This window comes from Mustela nigripes, chromosome 18, assembly GCF_022355385.1.
Source record: "Mustela nigripes isolate SB6536 chromosome 18, MUSNIG.SB6536, whole genome shotgun sequence".
NCBI lineage: Eukaryota > Metazoa > Chordata > Mammalia > Carnivora > Mustelidae > Mustela > Mustela nigripes.
Window position 1 is genome coordinate 15,438,851 of NC_081574.1, and position 21,313 is coordinate 15,460,163.

The following is a 21,313-nucleotide window of genomic DNA, read 5'->3' on the forward strand; positions in this document are numbered from 1 at the left end:
AACCATAAATACAGGGTTTCAAAAATGAAATCAAGGGCGCTCATGTTGGGTGTCATAAGGCAAGGGTTTCCAATCAAATTTCAGGGCTGGGCTTGCATTCTATGTAATAATGTGCTTTCTTGGATACTCTTAAAGGAGTGAACAAAGAAAACTTTTTCCTCTTCACTGACAGCACCCAAAATTCTTTTAAGACAATGAGGAGTGTAAATTATAGATGGACCTCTAGATGCAGATTTTGATAGAGATGCCAAGGAATTATAGTTTCAAAGAGATCCAGAGGGCACGGTCGAGGAGGGAAAGCAGAGGACTCAGAAAGAGGGACTGGAAAAATAAAAGCCAAGAGGACCAGAGAATAACCCTATTTGTTATATTGCACTTGGAAGAACCAAGTGGTTACTTTCAAGTTAATGTATCTTTTTGTTTGCATGGATGAAATAACTAGGAAAAACCTCTGCCAAGTTAAATAGAATCTTGATCCATTAGATGGACAATCAGGAAGCTTGAGGCTTGGTAACCTGAGAGAGATTTAATAAGAATCAATTAAAACAACTTGTTTTTTTAAAAGAAAGGCATTTGGGAAATTTCCCCTTAATTCAAAGAAACATTAAGCAACCAATGTGGAAGGGATGGACTTTGTGGGCCCATTTGTATCAGAGAGACTAATGCATGATTTTTCTCATTAGCAATGTAGACTAGCAATTAAGTATTGCATTTATGAATTTAAAAAACATTAAGCTCAGGGCTGTGATGAGGCACAGCTATAGTTCCATGAAAATGGGTCCCCTGTTTGGTTGGTAGGGATAATATATTAGAGAGCTAATCTCTAATTCTCAGACAAGAGGCACGAATCATGATACAAAATCAACTTGATTTCTAAACACCGCCAAATCCATAAATTACTTTTGCGACAAACATTACTAAAGCATACAAACTTCAAGTCTGCTTGGGAACCCAGAAACCTAGAGAGCCGGCATTCTGTTTAGTGCAAGTGCTTACTGGTCTTTCATGCTGGAGAATGGATGACTTCCCGGGTTCATATTCAAAAATACTCCTTGGCTCAGAACGAAATTTTCTTGTGTCCACTTTTCTATCTGGAGGATCCCAGTCATGCCTAGAAATAAACAACAATTACGTAAAAATAATTCTGTATGCTTCAAGCGGTACTAGAAAACCACTTGCTATCTGTTTACAAAGGTTAGCATAGGTTTTTAAAAAGTATCTCAGTATAGAAAGTTAATCTGCAAAAAACACTACATGTATATGTTGTTTTATATAAACGATTTAAGGAAAGCCATTCTTTTATTTCATATTATATTTTCCTCTTTTTTTTTTTTTTTGTATGCATGATCTTGCTGGCTCAGTAACTCACACAGGGGTATACAGAAATGCACGCAGCCAGGATCTCCTTGGAAACCCTGGGGATGGTGTACAAATCACAGCTGTGTATATTCATGTCAGAGTAAATGGCGGTTATGATCCATTGAGTTATGTGAGTTTAGCTCACTGCTCTGTGACCTGGCATCCTTGATCCAAAGTGACAAGGAGTAATGTACACGCCATGCTTGATCTTATTTATCCTGCAAGTGGCGTCACAGTTTGGGAAAAGTACAAAAGTGTCACTTGGGCTGCCGTCCACAGAAGCAAGCTGTGTGGCTGCAGAGAGCCTCCTCTGGTGTTACCCTTGAAAAACCGGATTCAGACAGCCACCCTCTTGCATAAGAGACCTTGGAAGCAGCTCTTTTTCCTGAACTAATATCCTTCAAAAGGAGGTCAACAAAGAACTTTGGAAGTAAAGCTTTTCTAGGTAGCCGGGACGAAAGAAGGCTTCTATTAAAACAATGTATACGGAAGCCAGCTACAAAATCTTAAGTGATGATCATATTTCTTAATGAGAAATTTATTTCTACTAAGCATAGGACAAATAATACATTTAAATTTGAGTTAATTTGGGTTCATTTTTAATAGCAGGGATGCTGTTTTGTGTATAGACAATTATTTCTCAAATTTAGGGTGTCACACTTATAAACATACAGTTTATCATGAGGAGATTAAAGTGAGGACCTCTTCACACGTGATGTGTGTCTGTTTCATGGTATCTTGTATCCTCTATACTCATCAGTTACTCTTAATGGTACAGTGAGATAAATATAGTATTTATGGAATGAATAGGATAGGTGGATGCTTAAGAATTAGTATTAATGTTGAATGATTCTTAAATTGTCCTTAATTGCCAGAATCGCAATCGCAATGGGCTTTAGAAAGAGCTGAGTTTGAATCCTGGCTTGGACATATGAGCTGTGGGAGCTGAGAAATTTACTTTAATTCCTAAACCACAGTTTCTTCTCTCTAAAATGGGTTTAAAATAGAACATATTGGGTCATTCTCAGAATTAAATGACATAATAGAGGGAAAGTACTTAGCATAGTGAGCTCTCAACAAAGGTTACCTATAAGTAGATTAGTCATCATCTTAATAAAAATTACACAGTGAAAGTGTGTTTATAAATTTTTATTTTTGTGTGAATAGTTCCTATAAAAAATTTAGTGGAGCAATGAAAATTAGTATCATCTTGAAAAGCTGGTAGAAATGAGTCACAAATAGACACTAACTACTGCCTTATATATTATTTATGACTAACCTTGCCTGGTTTCAAAAAGAGACTGTTGTGTACCAGAGGGGAAACTGTAAATCATTAATAGACCTAACATTTCAAATCTGAGGAAAATGAAAATTAACCCCAGAGTCTCTGACATGCAATGTCAAAGGAAGTGTCAATTAATTCTACTTATTCGTCTTCTTATATACATTTATTGATCAAAAAGACTGTGCTCATGTTACTTCAAACCTAGGGGATTATGAGATTATGAATCAAGATTCTGTTTGCCACAGTCGCACCAGAGGAGGTCAACAGGGCGCATGCGCTCTCGGAGGTTCTGCGACTAGCATCTCCTAACGTAAGCACCAAGTCTCCTGCTAGAGTCTCCTGCCAGATGGTCTTACTTCTATACTAAACTGAGGATAAGCTACTTCGGGGGGAAATGTCTTACTTTTCTGTTGAAGATCGATCTCTTGGCCGAAGTGGAGGAGGAGGAGGAGGAACATGTGGGGGAGGGACAGGGGAGGAGGCATCCTTAAAGACATCAGTGCCATTGTCCGAGTGACTTTTGGAGAGGGGTCTGTAGGTCTGGGTCTTTGCCGCAGGATGTGACTGAGCACTGTAGGGTGAGTTGTATAGGCCTGTCGTGAAACACAACACGACAAAACAAAAAGAAGCAGATAACATTTTAAAAGCACATTAAATTACTTACACCCCACAAAATAACAACATTGTTATCAGTAAGCATATCCATGATGCATGCATTGGGGGGTACTTCTTAATCGATTTATGAATATTATTAATTTATTAAGCATGATTAATATATTAATTTGTTATTGATATATTCTGTACACAATGACTGATTACGGTGAATCTTCAACAATCATTTTGAAATTAGTAATAATTCAGACTGGTATTAGGAATCAACTTACAGGTGCTCAAAGGAAAATTTTCTCCTGGGTAATATAAACTAAAAACATAGTTAAGTTTACAAAATAGTTCCCAGAACCATTTCCAAATATCTTCTATTACTTTAAAAGTTCTGACTTACATGTGATCGTTGACATGTTAATTGTAATTGAACAAAATATTGAGCAAGTTGTACGTGTGCTGTGTATAAGCCTTAAGCAAGGCTTAAGGACACAAAAATCCCCTTTAAGCTTGTAGTGGATCTGGGGAAATGGGGCACGGATAGAACTGTGATTGAAAATAATTGGGGGATGCCTGGGTGGCTCAGCCGCTTGAGCATCTGCCTTCAGCTCAGGTCATGATCCTAAGTCCTGGGATCGAGTCCCGCATCAGGCTCCTTGCTCAGCAGGGAGCCTACTTCTCCCTGTGCCTGTCGCTTCCCCTGCTTGTGCTCTCTCTCTCTCTCTCTCCCTCTGTGAAAGAAAGGAAGGAAGGAAGAAAGAAAGAAAGAAATAAAAAATAATTGGAAACATGATAAAGGGTAAATGAGGAAAATACATATTAAAAATTAAAGATTTTAAAAGATGGTGGATTGGTCAGAGAAGATATTACGGAACCCATGGCACTGGAGTGAGCCTTGGAGGATTGGTTTGGGTGGGTGCGTGGGGGAAGTGGGCAGCAGAGATGGCTTAGGGAAAACAAAACAAAACAAAACAAAACAAAACACAAAAACAGGCAGGAAGGACGAGACAGAGCACAGTGGGACGCAGGGTTCGTAGAGAGCGAAGAGGCTCGTTCCAATTGTTTTGTCTACCAAAGAAACAGCAAAACCACCTCTAAGCGCTCTGCGAGGTTATATGTAACTACTGTTCAATTTACTAATTACTGAAGGATACAGAATTTCAGTAGTAAAAATCAGTATAAAAATTCTGAATTTCCTGCCACCTGAATCTTTTGAGTCAGGTCAATTTTCATTCATCGACTTCTCCTGAGGGGCCATACACACTGCAGTGACAAATGAAAAGACAATGTCTGGGGATGCCTGGGTGGCTCCCGTGATTGAGTGTGCAGCTCTTGATTTTGGCTCAGGTCATGATCTCAGGGTCATGGGATGGAACCCTCCATTGGGCTCTCTGCTCAGCAGGGAGTCTGCCTGAGGCTTCTCTCTCTCCCTCTCCCTTTGCCCCTTCTCCAGCTAGTGCCCCCCCCCCAAATAAATAAATGAATCTTTAAAAAGAGAGAGAGAAAAGGAAGGAAGGAAGGAAGGAAGAAAAGATAATGTCTGCACTTACTGTTTGGCCCAGATTCTACAATCAGACTTCAACTTTACAGCTTGTGAAAAATAAAACAGGGCCCAAATGGAGTCACTTCTGTAGGCTGAGCCCCACGTCACCAAATGGACACTTAATTACAGTTTTGGCTTTGCTAGAAACGGAATCTTAAACCAGATGATCAGGAATTGCCTGACCAGCACCAGGGAGCTCACCTGCCGTGCCCAAAAGGAAAACTAATCTTGCAATCACCTTCCCACTTTTTTTTGTTGTTGTTAGGTTTTTTGGCCTAGTATAGCTTCCTTGTTTGGTTCCCTTCTGCCCTATAAAAGTCTTTCTTTTTGTACAGCTCCCCAGAGCTCCTTTCTATCTGCTAGATTGGATGCTGCCAGATTCGTGAATCGTTGAATCAAGCCACTAATACCTAAAATTTACTTGGCCGAGTTTTTGTTTTGTTTTGTTTTGAACAAACCAAACCCAGGAGGTGAGTCCGGAGAAACCGTGGCTAGGAATACAAGTTGAGGGAAACATTTTCCTGGGCTTCCTCTTGTCATCTGGAAGACGGAGGACCCAAACCCGAGAGGTCTTGCAGTTTGTTAACCTGGTTCTGCCCGGTTTTTCTTCTCTGTTTGTCCTTGGAGACCAGTCAGCAGAATCCCTAACAGTTAAGGGGCTTGAGGGCTGGCCTTTCGGCATCAAGGAGGGGAGAGTCTTGTGCAGTTCTGCAGCTGACAAGGGGTCCCCTAAGGGAGGCGAAGTTGCTGCCGTTGAGGAAGAGGGGAGCAGCCCCATGTCAGGAAAGGAAAACCAGGCTCTGCGACAGTCTCTAGCCTGGGGGTGAATGGCAACAGGAGGCTCTCCATGGGGTCCTCTAATGTGACATTTAGGAGAAAGGGAAATATTCTGGAGGGGTCCTTCACTCCAGCCTGCAACCGAGTCACACGACAACAATGCACTCAAACGCAAGGAGAAACGCCCAGAATTGCGGGGGTATCATCAGGATGGTTGGCAACTCCGCATCAGGAAAGTGGCCCCGCAGAGTGGGATTAAAAAAAAAAAAAACCCTTCAATGAATGTTTGCATTTTGGGAGCACAAGCAGGGACAAAGTCACAGAATACTTTGCCGGACTTGTTTTTTGTGAAGTGTGTTTGAACGATCTTACGCAATCGTGACCACGCTTGCTGCTGATAAAAGGAGATCTTTATCTGACTTCATACCCTAGTGACAGCGTGTTCTTTCACGCTGTCCTTCAGACTTGGGTTAAACATTCCTGAGGCCCAGGATAAAATGACAGTGAGAATGAATGAGAGAAAACAGTATTAGTTCTCATTTCCATGAGAAAAGATCGATCCTCGGGTCATGCATGCTTTGAGAAAAGAAAACCAGCAACCTCTTGATTGTACAAACTGAAAACATGCGGCTCAAACGGGTGAAAAAGTGAGTGTGAGTGCTTCCAAGCATTGCCGAGCATATAGCATTCATCGTCAGCAAGGAAACCCGTCCTACCTGCGTTATATGTATAAGGAGTATTATACATGTCTGTGTCATCATCTAGAAAATGAAACATAAATATTATGGTAATACAGATTCGGTCACCATATCATAACAAGACAGTAGAACTTCAGAGAAACAAACAAACAAAAATCTGGTCGAAAACCAGTGTATTGGGTGCTTGGTGTCTGGGTGGCTCCACCGGTTCAGACTCTGCCTTCGGGGACGCCTGGGTGGCTTAGTGGGTTAAGCCTCTGCCTTCAGCTCAGGTCATGGTCTCTTGGTCCTGGGATCCAGCCCAGTGTCAGGCTTTTTGCTGAGCAGGGAGCCTGCTACCCCCTCTCTCTCTGCCTGACTCTCTGTCTACCTGTGATCTCTCTCTGTCAAACAAATAAATAAATCTTAAAAAAAAAAAAAAAAAAAGGACTCTGTCTTCGGCTCAGGTCATGATCTCAGGGTCCGAGTCCCACATCGGGCTCCCTGCTCGATGAGGAGTCTGCTCCTCCCCCCTGCTTGGGAGCTCTCCCTCTCTCTCTCTCTCTCTCATTCTCTCTCGGTCAAATAAATAAGTAAATAAATCTTAAAAAGAAAGAAAGAAAGAAAGAAAATCAATGTCTTTTGCCTAGTTCATTATGCCATTATAAAAATGTTTCTAATATTGTTTTGTTGCTGGCTTCTGAAGTTTGCCCTGGCTTATCTGTGACCTATTTGCTCGGGCAGCCCTCTCCCCAGCATACAAGGTCAATGCCTTTTCCTCCCTTCTTTAGGCAGCTTTCTCTTCTGAATCGCGCACCTCTGCTCACTCTCTCCAAAAGAAGATGACATGTGTGGACAGAGGAGCAATGAGTCTGTTTATGCACCCACCGGGCCACACAACTCGCTGCAGATGGTGGACAGGGAAGGCGCGAGGGAGCAGAGCGCCAGGCAGCCCTCCAAGGGTCACCTAATGAGAGGCTTCTTGGCAGCTCAGGAGTGAGGCAGGAGCACAGGTGTCTGTGATTGGAGGGTGACAGAAGGGGCCGTGGGGTTGCTAGGTTGTTAAGAGTCTATGCGGACGAGAACTCTACAGGAGTAGACGGAGAACTCCCTCAGCCAGGAGGATCGGATCAGAAAACAGTAACATACATACCTGGCTTGTGCACCATGTGGATTTGCTTAAACATTGTCTTGTACCAGTCCTTTGGTCTGTCAACTGTCTGTAAAAGAGAATGTCCAGGAGTTAAAAAACGGATTCCAAATCTACAGTGTTCCTCAATGTTCTTCTTTCTATACTGTATCTTTTCTCGTAGCAGATCTCTGTTCTGGGATTAAAAATAAAAGGTCTATTTCATGATGGTAGTACCAGTAATGTAGCCAGTTATGGCTGCGACTTGTAAATATGTTACCCCTTGTTCCCATTGAGGCTGAATTGACATATTATATGCTATGGTTTTATTTTTTTTGCAAATCATACTGTGCACAGCACTAGATAGTTGGTATTTGCACACACATATTTATATAAAATTCACAGAATCAAAGTTGTGGTGTTGTAATGGTTTGCTTAACTCCTTTTGGTGATAATTATCATTATCCTTAAAAACCTTTTAGTGAGTGTTCTGTTCAAAGCATTATTTTTAGAATTAACTAGGGAATATTTTTGACTTTCAACCTGTATTCTGATCAGCTTAAGCTTAGAGAAATAAAAATATGCTATAGTTCTGCAGCAAACCTAAAAAAGATGTAGATATTATCTTGAAATTTTTTAAACATGATAATAGAATGTATGTAACATTTACCTAGCTAAATAAATTCCTTGAGAGTAGAAGCTCCTTACACAGCCCAGGATTTGGGCATGATAGAAACTGGGCTATAGTGGAAAGAAAAAGTTAGTGTCAGCTCAACCTAGATTCAAATTTCGCTTCCTTTAATTATTGTTTTATACTTCTTAGCAATATGAATTTGGGCCAGTCAGGTAAGCTTTAGGCCTCATTTTTGTCCCTTCTAAGATGAGATTATATCTACATCAGAGGGTTGTATGGAAATAGAGTGAAGCCACATATACAATAAGACCTAGAACAATGCCTAGAATATAGGCTGTGCTCAAGGAACATTACGTATTTAAGGATAAAAGAAAGAATGAATCCAGGTTATTGGATGGAATCCTACCTGATTATACACCTGTGAAAGTAGAGCTCTTCCTTTATAATCATAATTAAAGATTTTGCTTAGCAAGATCTTTATCTCAATATATCCAGACATCCTCCAGCAAGAAACTCGATCACTCTGTGTATGATAATAAATAAACCAGATTTTCCAAGACAATTCTCTTGATATAAAATACTCTGTTAGGACTGCCACAAAAATATTCTTGTAGTTTTTTAGACTGAGCTTTGGTATAGATTTTATATCCTATTTTTTTCTCAGAAATGTGCTAATTGCATTTTTCATCTGGAAATTGAGGGGGTGCCATATTTACATTCATTTTCGTCTCTAAGAATATATAGTTCTGATAATGGCCATAAATATAGATTAACATTAAGAGCTACTTGACTTTGTTAGGAGTCACCCCCTTATTCATTCAAGGCTCTTTTTTTTTTTTTAAATATTTGTATTTATATATTTGTCAGAGAGAGAACAAGCAGGCAGAGTGGCAGGCAGAGGCAGAGAAGCAGGCTCCCTGCTGGACAAGGAGCCTGCTGCGGGACTCGATCCCAGGATACCAGATCATGACCTGAGTTGAAGGTAGCAGCTTAACCAACTGAGCCACGCATGCGTCCCAAGGCTCTTTTATACAATGGGAAAAGTGAGGACACTGTTGATTGACTTTATATTGGAGTGGTGGGAGTTGGTGGGAGGGGGGCAGTGTTGAATCAGGTGTCTAGTTAATATTTGCTGGCAGTAGCTAAACATGTATCTTTAAGGGACATGTTCCTAAAAGATCAATTTCTCTTTCATTAAGCTCTATTTCCTTTAGGCATTTAGCACCAGATAATAAGATATCACTTCGTGGACACACGTTTCCCAGCCATATCTGGACACAAGCAATAGCAACAAGGAAATCGAATAAGTAAGTTGTATCACTGTATATGGCAATGCATCTTGACAGACAGGAATTTTTTCCTTCACTTGCTGGAGGGCATGGATCAGCAGGAGCTCGGTTCTGCCATCTGCTAGCTTTATATGGTGAGCACAGAGATGCCAGGAAGTGCCCAACTGGTTGGCAAAGAATAGGAAACTGGTATAAGGCAATACTAAAACTCTCTGTCCCTTTCTAAAAGAGGCACTCCAAGCATTTGAAGTTTCTTTAATAAATGACGTCATAGAGATATTATGGCTAATGCGGAGATGAAGTATATAGAAGTCTACTCACATTTACGGATGTTTACTTTCATATATGTCCTTCAGGGTTATTTTAAATGGACAGTTAACTACTAGCAATTCACTATTTGGTTGTTTTCTATAATCTTGGCAGAATCCATCTGCGTTTTACATTGCCACAGCTTACAAAGTATCAGAGCTCTACATTGATGTATCAGGCAGAGACTTCCAAAAAGGGAAAGGACACATATTTTCTACACACGAGTATCCAGTGATTCTATTCTATTTTTGCCCCTCTCGAGCTTTGAAAGGGCTCACACGGTGTTATATTTGAACTAGAAGAAAAGAATCTTGTATTTCACTTAACTAGCCGGCTTTAATTAGACAGCCTCCTGGGACCTGAACCCTAGTGATTTTTGTTGTGGTGAAGAATGGTAGTAAAAGGCTAACACAGACGTCCCAGGTCACATGAGAGAAGGCAGACTGAGGAGCCTTCATTCAAATCACTCAAAGGTACATTTGTTGACTTTTGGCTTTCTAGAGTTTCTAGTTTACTTTACAAAATTCTGTTTCCTTGGTATAGGCTGGCTGTCTAAAATGAGACCATAACATGATACACTGAGACAGCCCTGCCTTTGGTGGATACACCGAGCAGAATTCCATGTGTAGCAATTTGAGTCTGATCATCATTACTCTCTACACGGATGAGAAAGAAAAAACAACCTTGGAGATTCTTGGCCTGCTGTGGCTCAGAGATGGCCTGACTCAACATTTATAAACACAGCTATACTTGGGGATGTGCTCAGCAAGGCTGAAAAATAGGGACCAAGAATAAGAGTCTTCACAGACCTGCACCTTCTTTGTAAAGTTTTAAAAGCATAAATAAGAGCACAGCTGTATATAAAAATTCTGGTTCCTTATAAGGAACTTCTGGGCTGCTTATATTTTATTTTCTACTTTATAGAACAAAAACTAACATCAAAGCTTTAGTACATGTATTTGCTTGTGCATATCTAAACATGCTTTTGATTTGCAAGTAGATAGACAATATAGACTTTTAATACTCCTTGATTTTCACTAACCATCTATGATGTCTGCTTTTTTTTTTTCTTTTGAAAACTAACAAGGAAGTCCTTGCTATGTACTAAAATTATGTCTTATGGATAAAAAAATGGTTCAGCTTTTTGTGTTGTTTCTTATATATCATTTATCATGTTAAAGACACACCCAGAGATCTCAGACTGAAATCCTTTCAGACAGAAATCTGTAACAACATAGAACCAGGGATCTAATATGTGTATCTACTGTGACCCAAGGGTCAAGGAAACAAAACCAGGGACACCATTCCTGTCTGACACTGGATCCCTCCATTATTTCGAGAGAAAAAAAAAAAAAGCCAAATTTAACCATTTTGAGTCAGAAATCTTCAAAGGCAAACAAATGACAAAACGCCATCACCAGAAACATGTAGTCATCATAGTAGTGTTAGTGACCATCCCCAAACTTTTTCTGTTACTTAAATATGACAGTCATCAGTCCCAACGTAGATTTTGTAGGACTTTATAATTAGCCACATTCAGCGTTCCCAGAACATAGCAAGTCTACAACCCCAGCAACTGCCCTACAGACTGACTTTCTGGCTTTCGGTTCTAATACAGATGCTTGGGCTCATCAGATTTTTTAACTCTTAGAACGTGTAACTCCCACATGAGAGAGGCAATCTTACCACTGCTTTTTTCCTGATCCCTTTCCCATTCTTTTCCTCTAGCCACGATTGTCTTTGGCCCCCCAGGATCTGCATTCCAGGGAAGCAGCTCTTGGCAACCGACCCCTCCCCAACCCGAGCCCCTAGGTAGGTGGGTGGTGCAGGCGCTTCCATTCAGCCTGCGCCCACTTCTCGCACAGCCCCCCGATTCACCTGCAGGCGTGCGGCCGCTCTCATCCTGGCTCCCAGAGTCTTCCTTCTGCGGCTAGCACAAACCTTCTCTGCAAGGAGACTGGTCAGCAAGCCGCCTCAGCTGCTGCTGAGCTTTGCCAGAAGGGGCTGCCCTGACACACTGAGCAGTGCTTTGGCAGAGTTTAAAGACTTTAAAAAAAAAAAAAAAGAAAAGAAAAAAATCCAAACACTTTCACTTATCATCCCCGAGGGCTCGCAGCAGGCGCAGCTGAGGAGGGACACTCAGATGTGTATTTTTCTTCACAGTTTTTCCTTTCCATGACATTAACTCCCTTCACTCCAATCATCTCACCTCCCAATGCCCAATTCACAGCTCCCGATCTCCGATGGGAACACACAGCCCTTTCAAGAAACAAATCGCTGGTTTATTTGCAATGCACGTGGGAATTCAATGCAGCCAAAGAATTCACATTTTCTCGTTCCTTCTCTTTTCTCTCTATCGCCCTAACACTCCTTGGAAAAAGGTAAAACAAAACACAACATTCTTTTTGCGGGGGTGTGGGGGGAGTTCCCACGATCACAATTTTCATGATTTTCTATCAAAATGCAAAAACAGATTGTGTGATCAGCTTCCATCGATGAGATCTTTTTCTCTTTCTCAGCCACACACAGCATAATAGTCACAAGCACTCAGAGGGCCCAGAGGGCCACCCTCATTACGTAAGAGCAGGGGAATGCACCAAGCCGTGGACAGTCCATCCTTTGTAGCCTCCGTGCCCAGCCCCGCAACAACGCGCACCCGGGCATTTCCTACCGTTCTAATTGCTGTGGGGATTCCGGATTCATCCACGGGCCCGATCCCCGGGTAGTGCGGGGCTTTGATGACCGTCACCCTCTTCTCCTCCTCCGAGGACCTGTACAGTGGGATGGAGCTGCCCATGGTGCCGTCCAGGGACTGCGCGTGCTGGGGATACGACTCTGCGGAGTCTGCGGAGACAGTGTGGGGAGACACAATGTATCGCTCGCACGACGAATCAGGACTTGATGGTGCCTCTTGTGCATTGACGGCAACTGTAACACAGAACCTGTCGCCATCACTGTCTCTTTGAACCCGTTTCCCTTACATGCGAGCTGTCTGTTGCCTGCCCGCAGGTAGGTACCCCAGCTCAACTGTAACAACAAGGTCCTCGTCGAAGGGGGAAGGGGAGAATAGCACTTGCTGGAAGACCATGCGACTGTGGAGCGGCCATTGTGCTAAGAAAGCACCTGCATGACGTCGTCTTATCCTTCTGCTCTGTTGGGGGGAGGGGTCCGCTTTATAGATGAGGAGGCAGAAACTGAGACGTTCATACTATTTTTGTGAAACTGCTGACCGCTGGTACTTAAAAGTGCTGAAATGTCCTGAGAATAAGAGACAGGACTGTCGAGTATACAGCAGCAATTTCGTAAAAATAAAAACAAAAATCACATTAAGAAATCTTCACCTCCGATCCTATTCTTAGATGTGAAAGCTTATGGTTTAAATAAATGATTTAAATGACTGGTAATGGTGTTTAGCTAACTAGTCACGATGACCATAATATCTTTGCTTTTACTTTAAAATACCAAAACCCACTTCTTGCCCCTAGTTGAAAAATTGTCCTAAGCCTATAAATTAGAAGCGGTTTCTCCTGTTCCTAACTTCATGCCATGTTTATTAACTTTTCATATATTTTCCTAAGAAACAGAGAGGACTTTAAGTACTATAAAGTCCACTTACTTTTAGTTCACAGATATGCCTGAAGATCAACATCATTACCATTCCTTCTGTACAATTGATAATATGACTTCTTGCTTCTTTATAATAAGCTTCCAAATTTTGGTGAGCAAGAATGATTCTTGACATAGCTTGTCTAATACAAGACTCAGAAAGGTTTCTTTTTATGTGGATGTGGAAAAGTTCTAATGTTTCAGAGTAGCATTAATTGATTCTCTCTCTCTCTCCCTCTCAAAAGATATGACTGTGCTTTTGTAACAAATTTATACAAAACTCCATAAGTAAGATTTTTAAAAGATTTAACTCATCATTTTAAGGCTAAGTCCAGCGAGGATGCCTATAAGCTAAAATCTATGATAACATTTATAACTGCTGTCACTCTTACTACGGACGGCTGTGTTCAGTTGAATTGCAACAGAAAAGCATTTTCGATCCATTTCTGATGAAGAATGGCCTTCACCTGCCATTGTACATAAAACCAGTGCCTTTTCCAAGCCACTCCAAATTAAGACATATGTGGTCTTTGACTCTGATTTCCCACTTAATTCCCAAAAGGATTTGAGTTGGGAACTTTGAAGATGGTATTTCAAATAAACAACAAATACTTTTTGAGCACCTCATTTGTGCAAAATCCTAGCCCCAACAAACAGTATTAACTCTGTCTTCACACACAGTTCACAAGCTAATACAAGTTTAGCCTATTATTTATTTCATTTGTCTTTCATAGGTCCACTCACTCTCATTTTTGTCATCTTTTTGCCCTCAACTCAATATAAAGTTTCTCTAAGGCAGGATAGATTTCTACACTCTCCTCAGGACCTAACTCAGCACTGGGAGATGGGTATCTGTTCCAGTGTGTTTATAGAGGGAATTTCTTTCCATGTAGTATGGTTTGTATGTGAGTCTGCCCATTGATACGTTCTAATATCAAAGCCTATCTGCATTCGAGTATTTATATATTTTGTTTCTTGTGGTGAAAGGGACAAAGTTGTGTTTTTAAAGACAGGTAATGAGGACAGAGAGTCAAACGGATAATAATTATTTGGGAGAACATCAGGGCCTAGAATAACTTGTAATTTTACTATAGATCTGTGATAATGCATAGCTCTGTAAAAAAAAAAAAAAAATCTACGTATAAGAGATTCCCATCATAATCCTGCACCAGGGACTGATGGTTTAAGGGAAACATCCAGGCACAAGGGCATTCTACTTCCTTACACTTTAAAAGAACATCATTCTAAGATTTACAGATGATCCCCAGGAGCAGTATTAGAGAAGGCACAGGTATATTTAGATTTTTCTTTAATGAGTCTCAGGGCTCCACGTAAGTGCTACAGAGGTTTTGTGGACCACAGAAGCTGAGATCTGCAGTGGTCCTGAGTAAGCCAATGGCATCCCGTCTTTCAGCAAACAGTGCTGGGGAGGATGAAGGTCTGCTGTTGTTAATGAAGAAATGGGAGTGAAAGCCCTGTGTTCGACTTTCTTTCTGTCGTTGGTTGGTGGTGCCCAGAGCATTGGTCCTGTCCTGATTTCCTGAGAGGTGTGTAGCTGGCTCACTTGCCACCACCTTCCTCCCTGCTGCCTGGAAGATTTCCAGTTGCTCAACATCATGGAAGCTTTCTCAGCTGGAATTTGGGTGATGGTGTGATTTGGTTTGATTTTTAGTGTTTTGGGTGGGTTTTTTTGGTTAATGTTTTTAAAAACTAAGAAATACTTCTGTTATTTTCTAAATAGTTCTAATATATTTTGCCACATAAAAATGTTTGTCATTATATGGTACCAGTTCTTATCCAGGAGGCTTCAAAGAGGTCCCAAGCCCCATGAAATTACAGACTTTCAACTTTTTTTTTACGAACAAATACAAATTTTTTTTTTCCTGGAGGACAGCTCTCATTCATCGAATTCTAAATTTTTCGAAGGATTAAGAACTCTCTAAAAAATTCAGGGATCATTATTGAAAGGAACGCCTGTCCCTGATTGATGGTCTTCTGGTCTCAGCTCAAGGAGCCGTTTACTACTCTGTGAGGCAGTGGTTTACTGTTTACTGTTTGGTGAGGCAGCCTGTCCCCTTTTTAGACTATTTTAACTATTGAACAATTCTCTACAAATCCCAACACCATTTTCAGCAATGAAAGCTTTTTCACAAAAGAACAGGCTATCTTGAACATGGAGGGGATTTCCCATCCGTGGACATGTGCTATGCAAATGTTCTGGTCGTGTGAACTCTCCTGCCTAACTGGCCCCCTTTTTCTTTCTACCCCAAACCCCGAACACTTAATAGCCTCAGAGGGAGAAGCAGCCATCGTCTTGGGATCCCTGGATGCCTATGTCCTCTGGTGTTGAATCCTCTGCTCTTGATTCCTCCCCTAGGAGAGGGTCATTAAATAGTGGATTGTTGAATATCTCTTGCTCCTTTTTAGAAAAGTTGCTCTGGTATCTTCCCGTGTGGTTTGTACTTGTTGTGTTGAAGTTGTCATGGAAATCAGGGCTATCAAGTGACTCACCCAGTGAGCGGCCATGCTGCATGATAATGCTTGAATTGAGCGAGCCTGGGAGAGAGTAAGCTGAAGGGGAAAACGGCCTTTGATAGTAACTCATTGGACTCACAGCACCTCCAGAGTTTCCATTCACTGTTATCTGGCTCTGAGAAAAGAGCAAAGACATCCTGTTATAGCACCCAGTTCGCTGTTAACACCATCGCTTTAGACGACAATAAGAGACTTCACTCTTACGACAGTAGTCAGCTGTCAAACTTTATTTACTTAGAAAACTGATGTCTAGAGACTTTTTCAATGTCCTCTCTATCTTCCTTTATTTCTGAAATCACTGTCTTATGTGTCAGAGGGCACAGGAGGTAAGTAGGAAGAACAGAAGCAGCTGGCCAGTGGGCGTGCCCCTCTACCAACAAGAGATGCTAAAAGCATCTGTGGGAGTCAATATAAAATAAAATAGGGGGTGAATTGGCTTTTATGGTCCTGATGAGTGGTCAGAACATTGTTAATTCTGCTCTGCGTGAGGGATTTGAAAGGAATCTTCTTGGACAGGAAGAAGGGCACTGGTTCTCAGACTTAGGGCTATCCTCTAGTGAATGGGTGTTTCTAGGCAAAGGGATAACATAAGGAACACAACTGTTTGGGCTTATGTCTCATGAAGCAATCTATTCTAGAAGAATCAAGCTTTTCTGCTAAGCCACTGGCTTCTCCCTGTTCCAAACTCATTTAGCACTTGATAGGCCTCTTTTTGGTTTCTTAATAACTTATTATTTTGATTGCTTTAATCTCTGAGGATTCTATATCTCCTGGGATATCTCAAGATACTTGTCGGAGAGTCATATATATGCTTCTATGCATTCAACCTCGGCTAATAACATCGTAGACATTCAATAGATATATATTGTGTTTGAATTGGATCAACCAAGTTCAGAAGTTGAGCTCACCCCTGTTAAGGATGCCTGTCTATCCATAACACAGCACACGGCATGGTGGAGATCACATAACGCATGCGAATGAGCCGAAACATTAGTGAGAGCGTTTGGTTAAAATACCTTATGGCTGAATACACACAGACACACTTATGCCCCTAGGTAAAAAACACCATTTGTGAACTTTTTCTACTTATTTTAAAACAGTTTCAACTTCTAAAATACAGGCCTGAAATGGAGGTAGTCAATTAATTGCATATTTCCATGATTTTTCACTTTAAAGCAGATCTTTTGAAAGGACCAAGAGTTGATCTAATTTCACTGTTTCGTAGACGTACCACATCCACAATCAGCATTCCATTGTAATGATGGTGCTTACTGATTGCGTACTTCTCTAAGCTGTTCCAGAAACCACTCTCTCGTCAGAAGCAACCATGTCTTATAGGTCTGCTCCCTGAAGAGCCCTGGACATTCAAACGACGGGAGGCCCTGACCTACCCCAAACGCTTCAGAGCTGTCTGTAATTTTGATGGATTACTTGAGAATATTTTTGCCACCTTGCCTGAATCAGTTTGGTTGTTTTGTAAACGTAATCCAAATCCTATTGTTATAAGGTGTTACAGCGAGTGTTAAAAGGAGAATTCTTGTGAAAAACCATCGTGTTACTTTGTTACTAAACATAGGAAAATTGCCTTGAATCCTGTTTTGATATTGTCAGTAACATTGATTATGGGTTAAAAAAAATAATAAATCCTGCAAATAGACTTGGGTTTTCATTCATTAAACCAGGTAGGAGTTTACTGATGAAATAATACCTTTAGAATTTTAGAAAATACTTTATTGTTATACTGAAATAATTACTAGGAAAATCATCTCTTGGAGAACGGAGGTACAATTTCAATTGTAACTCGAAACCAAGTTCAGTTACAGTTAGCTTTGATTGTGCCCACAAGACTATATGTATGCATTTCAGGCTCCTGAAGAGTCTTAAAAATACCAGATTGAATCGGTTAGTATACAAATTAATATAATATCACTATTCTGTATCTTTGGTCTAAGGCCCTACTGTTCTTTGAAGATTTAAAAGTGAAGAACTATTGAAAACACAGGGAAAGATGAGGAGAGCCCAGCCTGCTGAGCTCCTGGCTGTAGTGACTGGTGGGGCGTGTCCTAGAAAGTGAGTTTTTAAGTTTTGTGTGTGTGGGTTTTTTTGTTTTGTTTTGTTTTTGTTTTTGTTTTTGTTTTTCTGTAGCCCAGTCACTAACTGGAACTTTTGACAGCCAAGTTTTACATGCAGCCATTGAATGAATACGAACTCCATCTAAAGTATTGTTAAATATTTAAAAAAGATATTAAAAAGTATCTTTTGTCTTCTGTAATTGCAATCTTGAAAAACATATGGCTTATAATATTTCCCTCTGCATGAAATTTTCAGGTTTATGACCTTGAGACAACATAGAAAACTATGTACCAAATTTTGTTTATAGCAGTGCTTATTTTGAGCTGCATTATGAAATCAATTTTAGAAAAAAAATTCCTTTTTTTTTTTTGGCCTAGTGTTGTGTACCTTTCAAAATGAAGCCATTATCTATACATTATATATGATTGAAAATCTGTACCTTAAAATTTGAAAGCATTTCAGTCATTTATGAATCATTTCTTAGGGACAGCTTGTCATAAAGACATATTTAAAGAATGTCATATGTATAGGAAGTATTTCTATATTGCTCTGAGTGGAAAATAAATTATTGCTATATAAAACCATAAATGAATTCACACATTTCTATGTCAGAATGGCCCAGGAAAAGTAATTCAAAAAAACCAGAGGACTAAATTTCTGCAGTGTAGACAAACAGTATTTACAACATTCATCCCTGTAATGAACCAGAGGTTCGAAAGATGTAGTTGTAAATGAGAGAGAAGCAAGAATTAGCACCATGCAGTCAGTAATTATGTATGTGAGAAACAAGGCTATCTGAACTATTCACACAGGACACATTTGTATGAATCTCAGAGGCAAACTGTTCTCTACCAGGATTTATTACTGGGTTAAAATCTTAAAAAATTTTAGACTTTCCCTATAATCTAATCATCATAATATATGTGTACTTATCTAAATTTCTGAAATAATTACTTTTTTTGAGATAAAAAATTTTTTATCAAGGCAAATCACTGTACATCTCAGTAGCTAGAGCAACACTGTAAATATAAATGACTCTAAAATGAGTGAGGAGAAGAGAGTTGACTTTTCCATCTCCAAGTAGGCTTGTAAGCATGACTGTAAAGGATTTTCTGGCCGGACGGACTATATGGAGTTGGTTTAGATATAAATGACCTCTGTGTGAGTAAAAATGCCTAGCAGCAAAATGAGATGACAGATAAGAAACCAGCCAGTCCTTGTGTTTGGCCCATGGAGATCTGTTCAGTAAGTGATGGAGGCAAAGGAAGGAGGAATAATTTAATGCATGGCAGCATCTGTCATGGCTGACCTCTGACCCATGTTTGGGGAAGGTTCCAGAATGGTCAGGGGTATCAAGAGTCAGCTACCTGAGCTCATCTAGGATGGCAGGGGGGGACTCCCTGGAGGGGAAGGACCAGTCTGTAGTGAAAGAGCCTGAGGTATGGCTATGGATCAGGAGGACAGGAGCAAGGAGAAGGGGTTTATGAAAAGCAATATGAGAGTGTCACGTGGGCGGGGGATGGGGGGAGGTCTGTGCAGGTGTGAAGCCCCAAATCAGCAGGTGGTGGCCACGTCAGCGACCTTCGCTGGAGCCATTGTCAGGTAAGAAGCGATTCAGTTAGAAAGCACCACAGAAAAAAGGCGTGAAGGAGAGGCTTCTGCTGTGGTTTGTCTTTGTGTCTGTGAAGCATTTACCTCCAGCACATTGGCAGCTAAGTTCTGGTTTCCAGGCTGAGTTTGAGGAAAGAATAAAAGAGATATACATTATCCATTAATAAAAACTTCTCTTTTTGCAATGTGGCAGAGAAGGCTTTATTCAGCTTTCTCATCAGCTGTATTTGCAAGACCTTTAAGGAATCCACTCAGAGGATTAGGTACCAGCCAGTACACAGCACAGAGCAAGCATGGAAACGGGAAGAAAATGAATCCGCCAAGTGTTTTTGGAAATAAGACCAGTTTTCACACAGCACTGCACTGTGATGTTGCGTGGGAGCTTTGAGAGTTTTGGCATCATGGAATTTTTCCCTCAGAAGTTTTGTATTTGGTACCTGTGACAGCAAACTAGTATTAGGTTGTCTATTGGTTGGAGAATTCGTTTCCCTTTAATAGAAAAATCTTACAGCAAATGTCTCCTGACTGCCTCCCCCACCCTGGAAATTATCCCCCAAATATAATAAAACAGGTCGCCTCACTTTTTTTTTCCTGACTTACAGATCTAAAGAATCATGAGCTAAAAGTGATTAAATGGAAAGGGAATTTTGTTTTCTTTCCACTCAGTGAATCTCTTTTTCTGATTTCACTCTAAAATACTAAGAGAATTGAGCTTTAAAATATCCGAGCAGTGCAGTTGGAGGTTCCTGGGTGTGAAAATGAAGTAGACACAGACACCAGCCCCTGATGATGGTTAGAAGGTACCCCCCCACCCCCCGTTGGTTAGAGCTGCTGTTGGTTTTAAGTCTTAGGTAAAGGAGAAAGAAACTGGAGAAACAAATGTTCAGTACCTCCAAGGCTATGTAACCTAAGAGGCTAAACATGGTGGAGGGGATCTGTGAAAGGAAGAGAGTGGAAAGCTCATTACTACCCAACGCTCCCTTCATAGCACTGTGATGTCTATCCACACAGTCAAATATGATGAGAAGCATCGGCCTCATCATGACGAAAGAAAACTCTGAAGCAAAATTGTTTTCTCGATTCTCCCCTACCTCACCATGGGAAGAGAGGTGGTTTTTTTGAGTGTTTGATGTGGTGCCAAGTTGTTAAGACAGATAGCCAGAAGCATCTTAGGGCATCAATCCAAGGATCGGGAATGAATTAAAGAAAACTGTATAGACTTAGAAATCTTGCCTAGTGAAGGTGTAAATGGTACTATTTGGTATTCTTGGCCAACCATCATTATAATAACGGTTGATGTCATAGAGGCTATCGATCTCATAAAAAGTCATAATTCTTTTTCTCAGACTTTTAATTGAATACTTTAAAAAATCAAATATATCTCTTTTTCTTAGTCACAGCTACCTTAAAAAAAATGTGATGACAATGACTGATTCTTCTCTTAGGAAAAATACACAAATTCATACATACATAAAATTCTGCACAAACTAAAGGGGTTCGTGGATACTGGAAAGCATGTTCTTAATCTAACAAGTTAAGAAATTCCAACCCTGGGTAAAAAGACAGATTTCCTTATTTTATTTTTATTTAATAAGATTGTTGTTGTTGTTGTTTAAGCACACTCATTAAAAGTGATACTCTTTTACTGTATACAGTTTTAAAATCTCTAGAATTAACTGACAGAAACCTTCAAGTTAGCCAGAACTTAAAATGTTCTAGTAGGAATATATCGATGGTATTAGTAAATTTTTATAATAAAGCAAAACTATCTTATTGTGAAGTAAGACTATAATGTTATGAAACTATAATAATTATAATTTAAAATGTTAGAATCTTGCTAGAGGTCTAATGCAATTCAGTATAAAGCTATTTTGGGTGAGGGC

The 21,313-nt window shown here is 40.4% G+C and overlaps 1 protein-coding gene across 18 annotated transcripts in view; it reads right to left on the bottom strand.

Moving 5' to 3' along the window:
- SORBS2 (sorbin and SH3 domain containing 2) overlaps positions 1-21,313 on the bottom strand; it is a 208,996-nt gene that overhangs the window by 53,457 nt on the left and 134,226 nt on the right. For 17 of the 18 annotated variants that reach the window (XM_059384281.1, XM_059384266.1, XM_059384263.1 and 14 more), the window contains 6 exons: positions 15,723-15,861; positions 12,277-12,449; positions 7,398-7,464; positions 6,284-6,328; positions 3,048-3,237; positions 997-1,111 (listed from right to left, as the gene is read on the bottom strand). In XM_059384281.1, coding sequence (XP_059240264.1) covers positions 997-1,111; positions 3,048-3,237; positions 6,284-6,328; positions 7,398-7,464; positions 12,277-12,449; positions 15,723-15,861 — 729 coding nt within the window. The remainder of the gene's footprint in view (positions 1-996; positions 1,112-3,047; positions 3,238-6,283; positions 6,329-7,397; positions 7,465-12,276; positions 12,450-15,722; positions 15,862-21,313) is intronic. The other variant, XM_059384280.1, reaches the window with a different exon arrangement.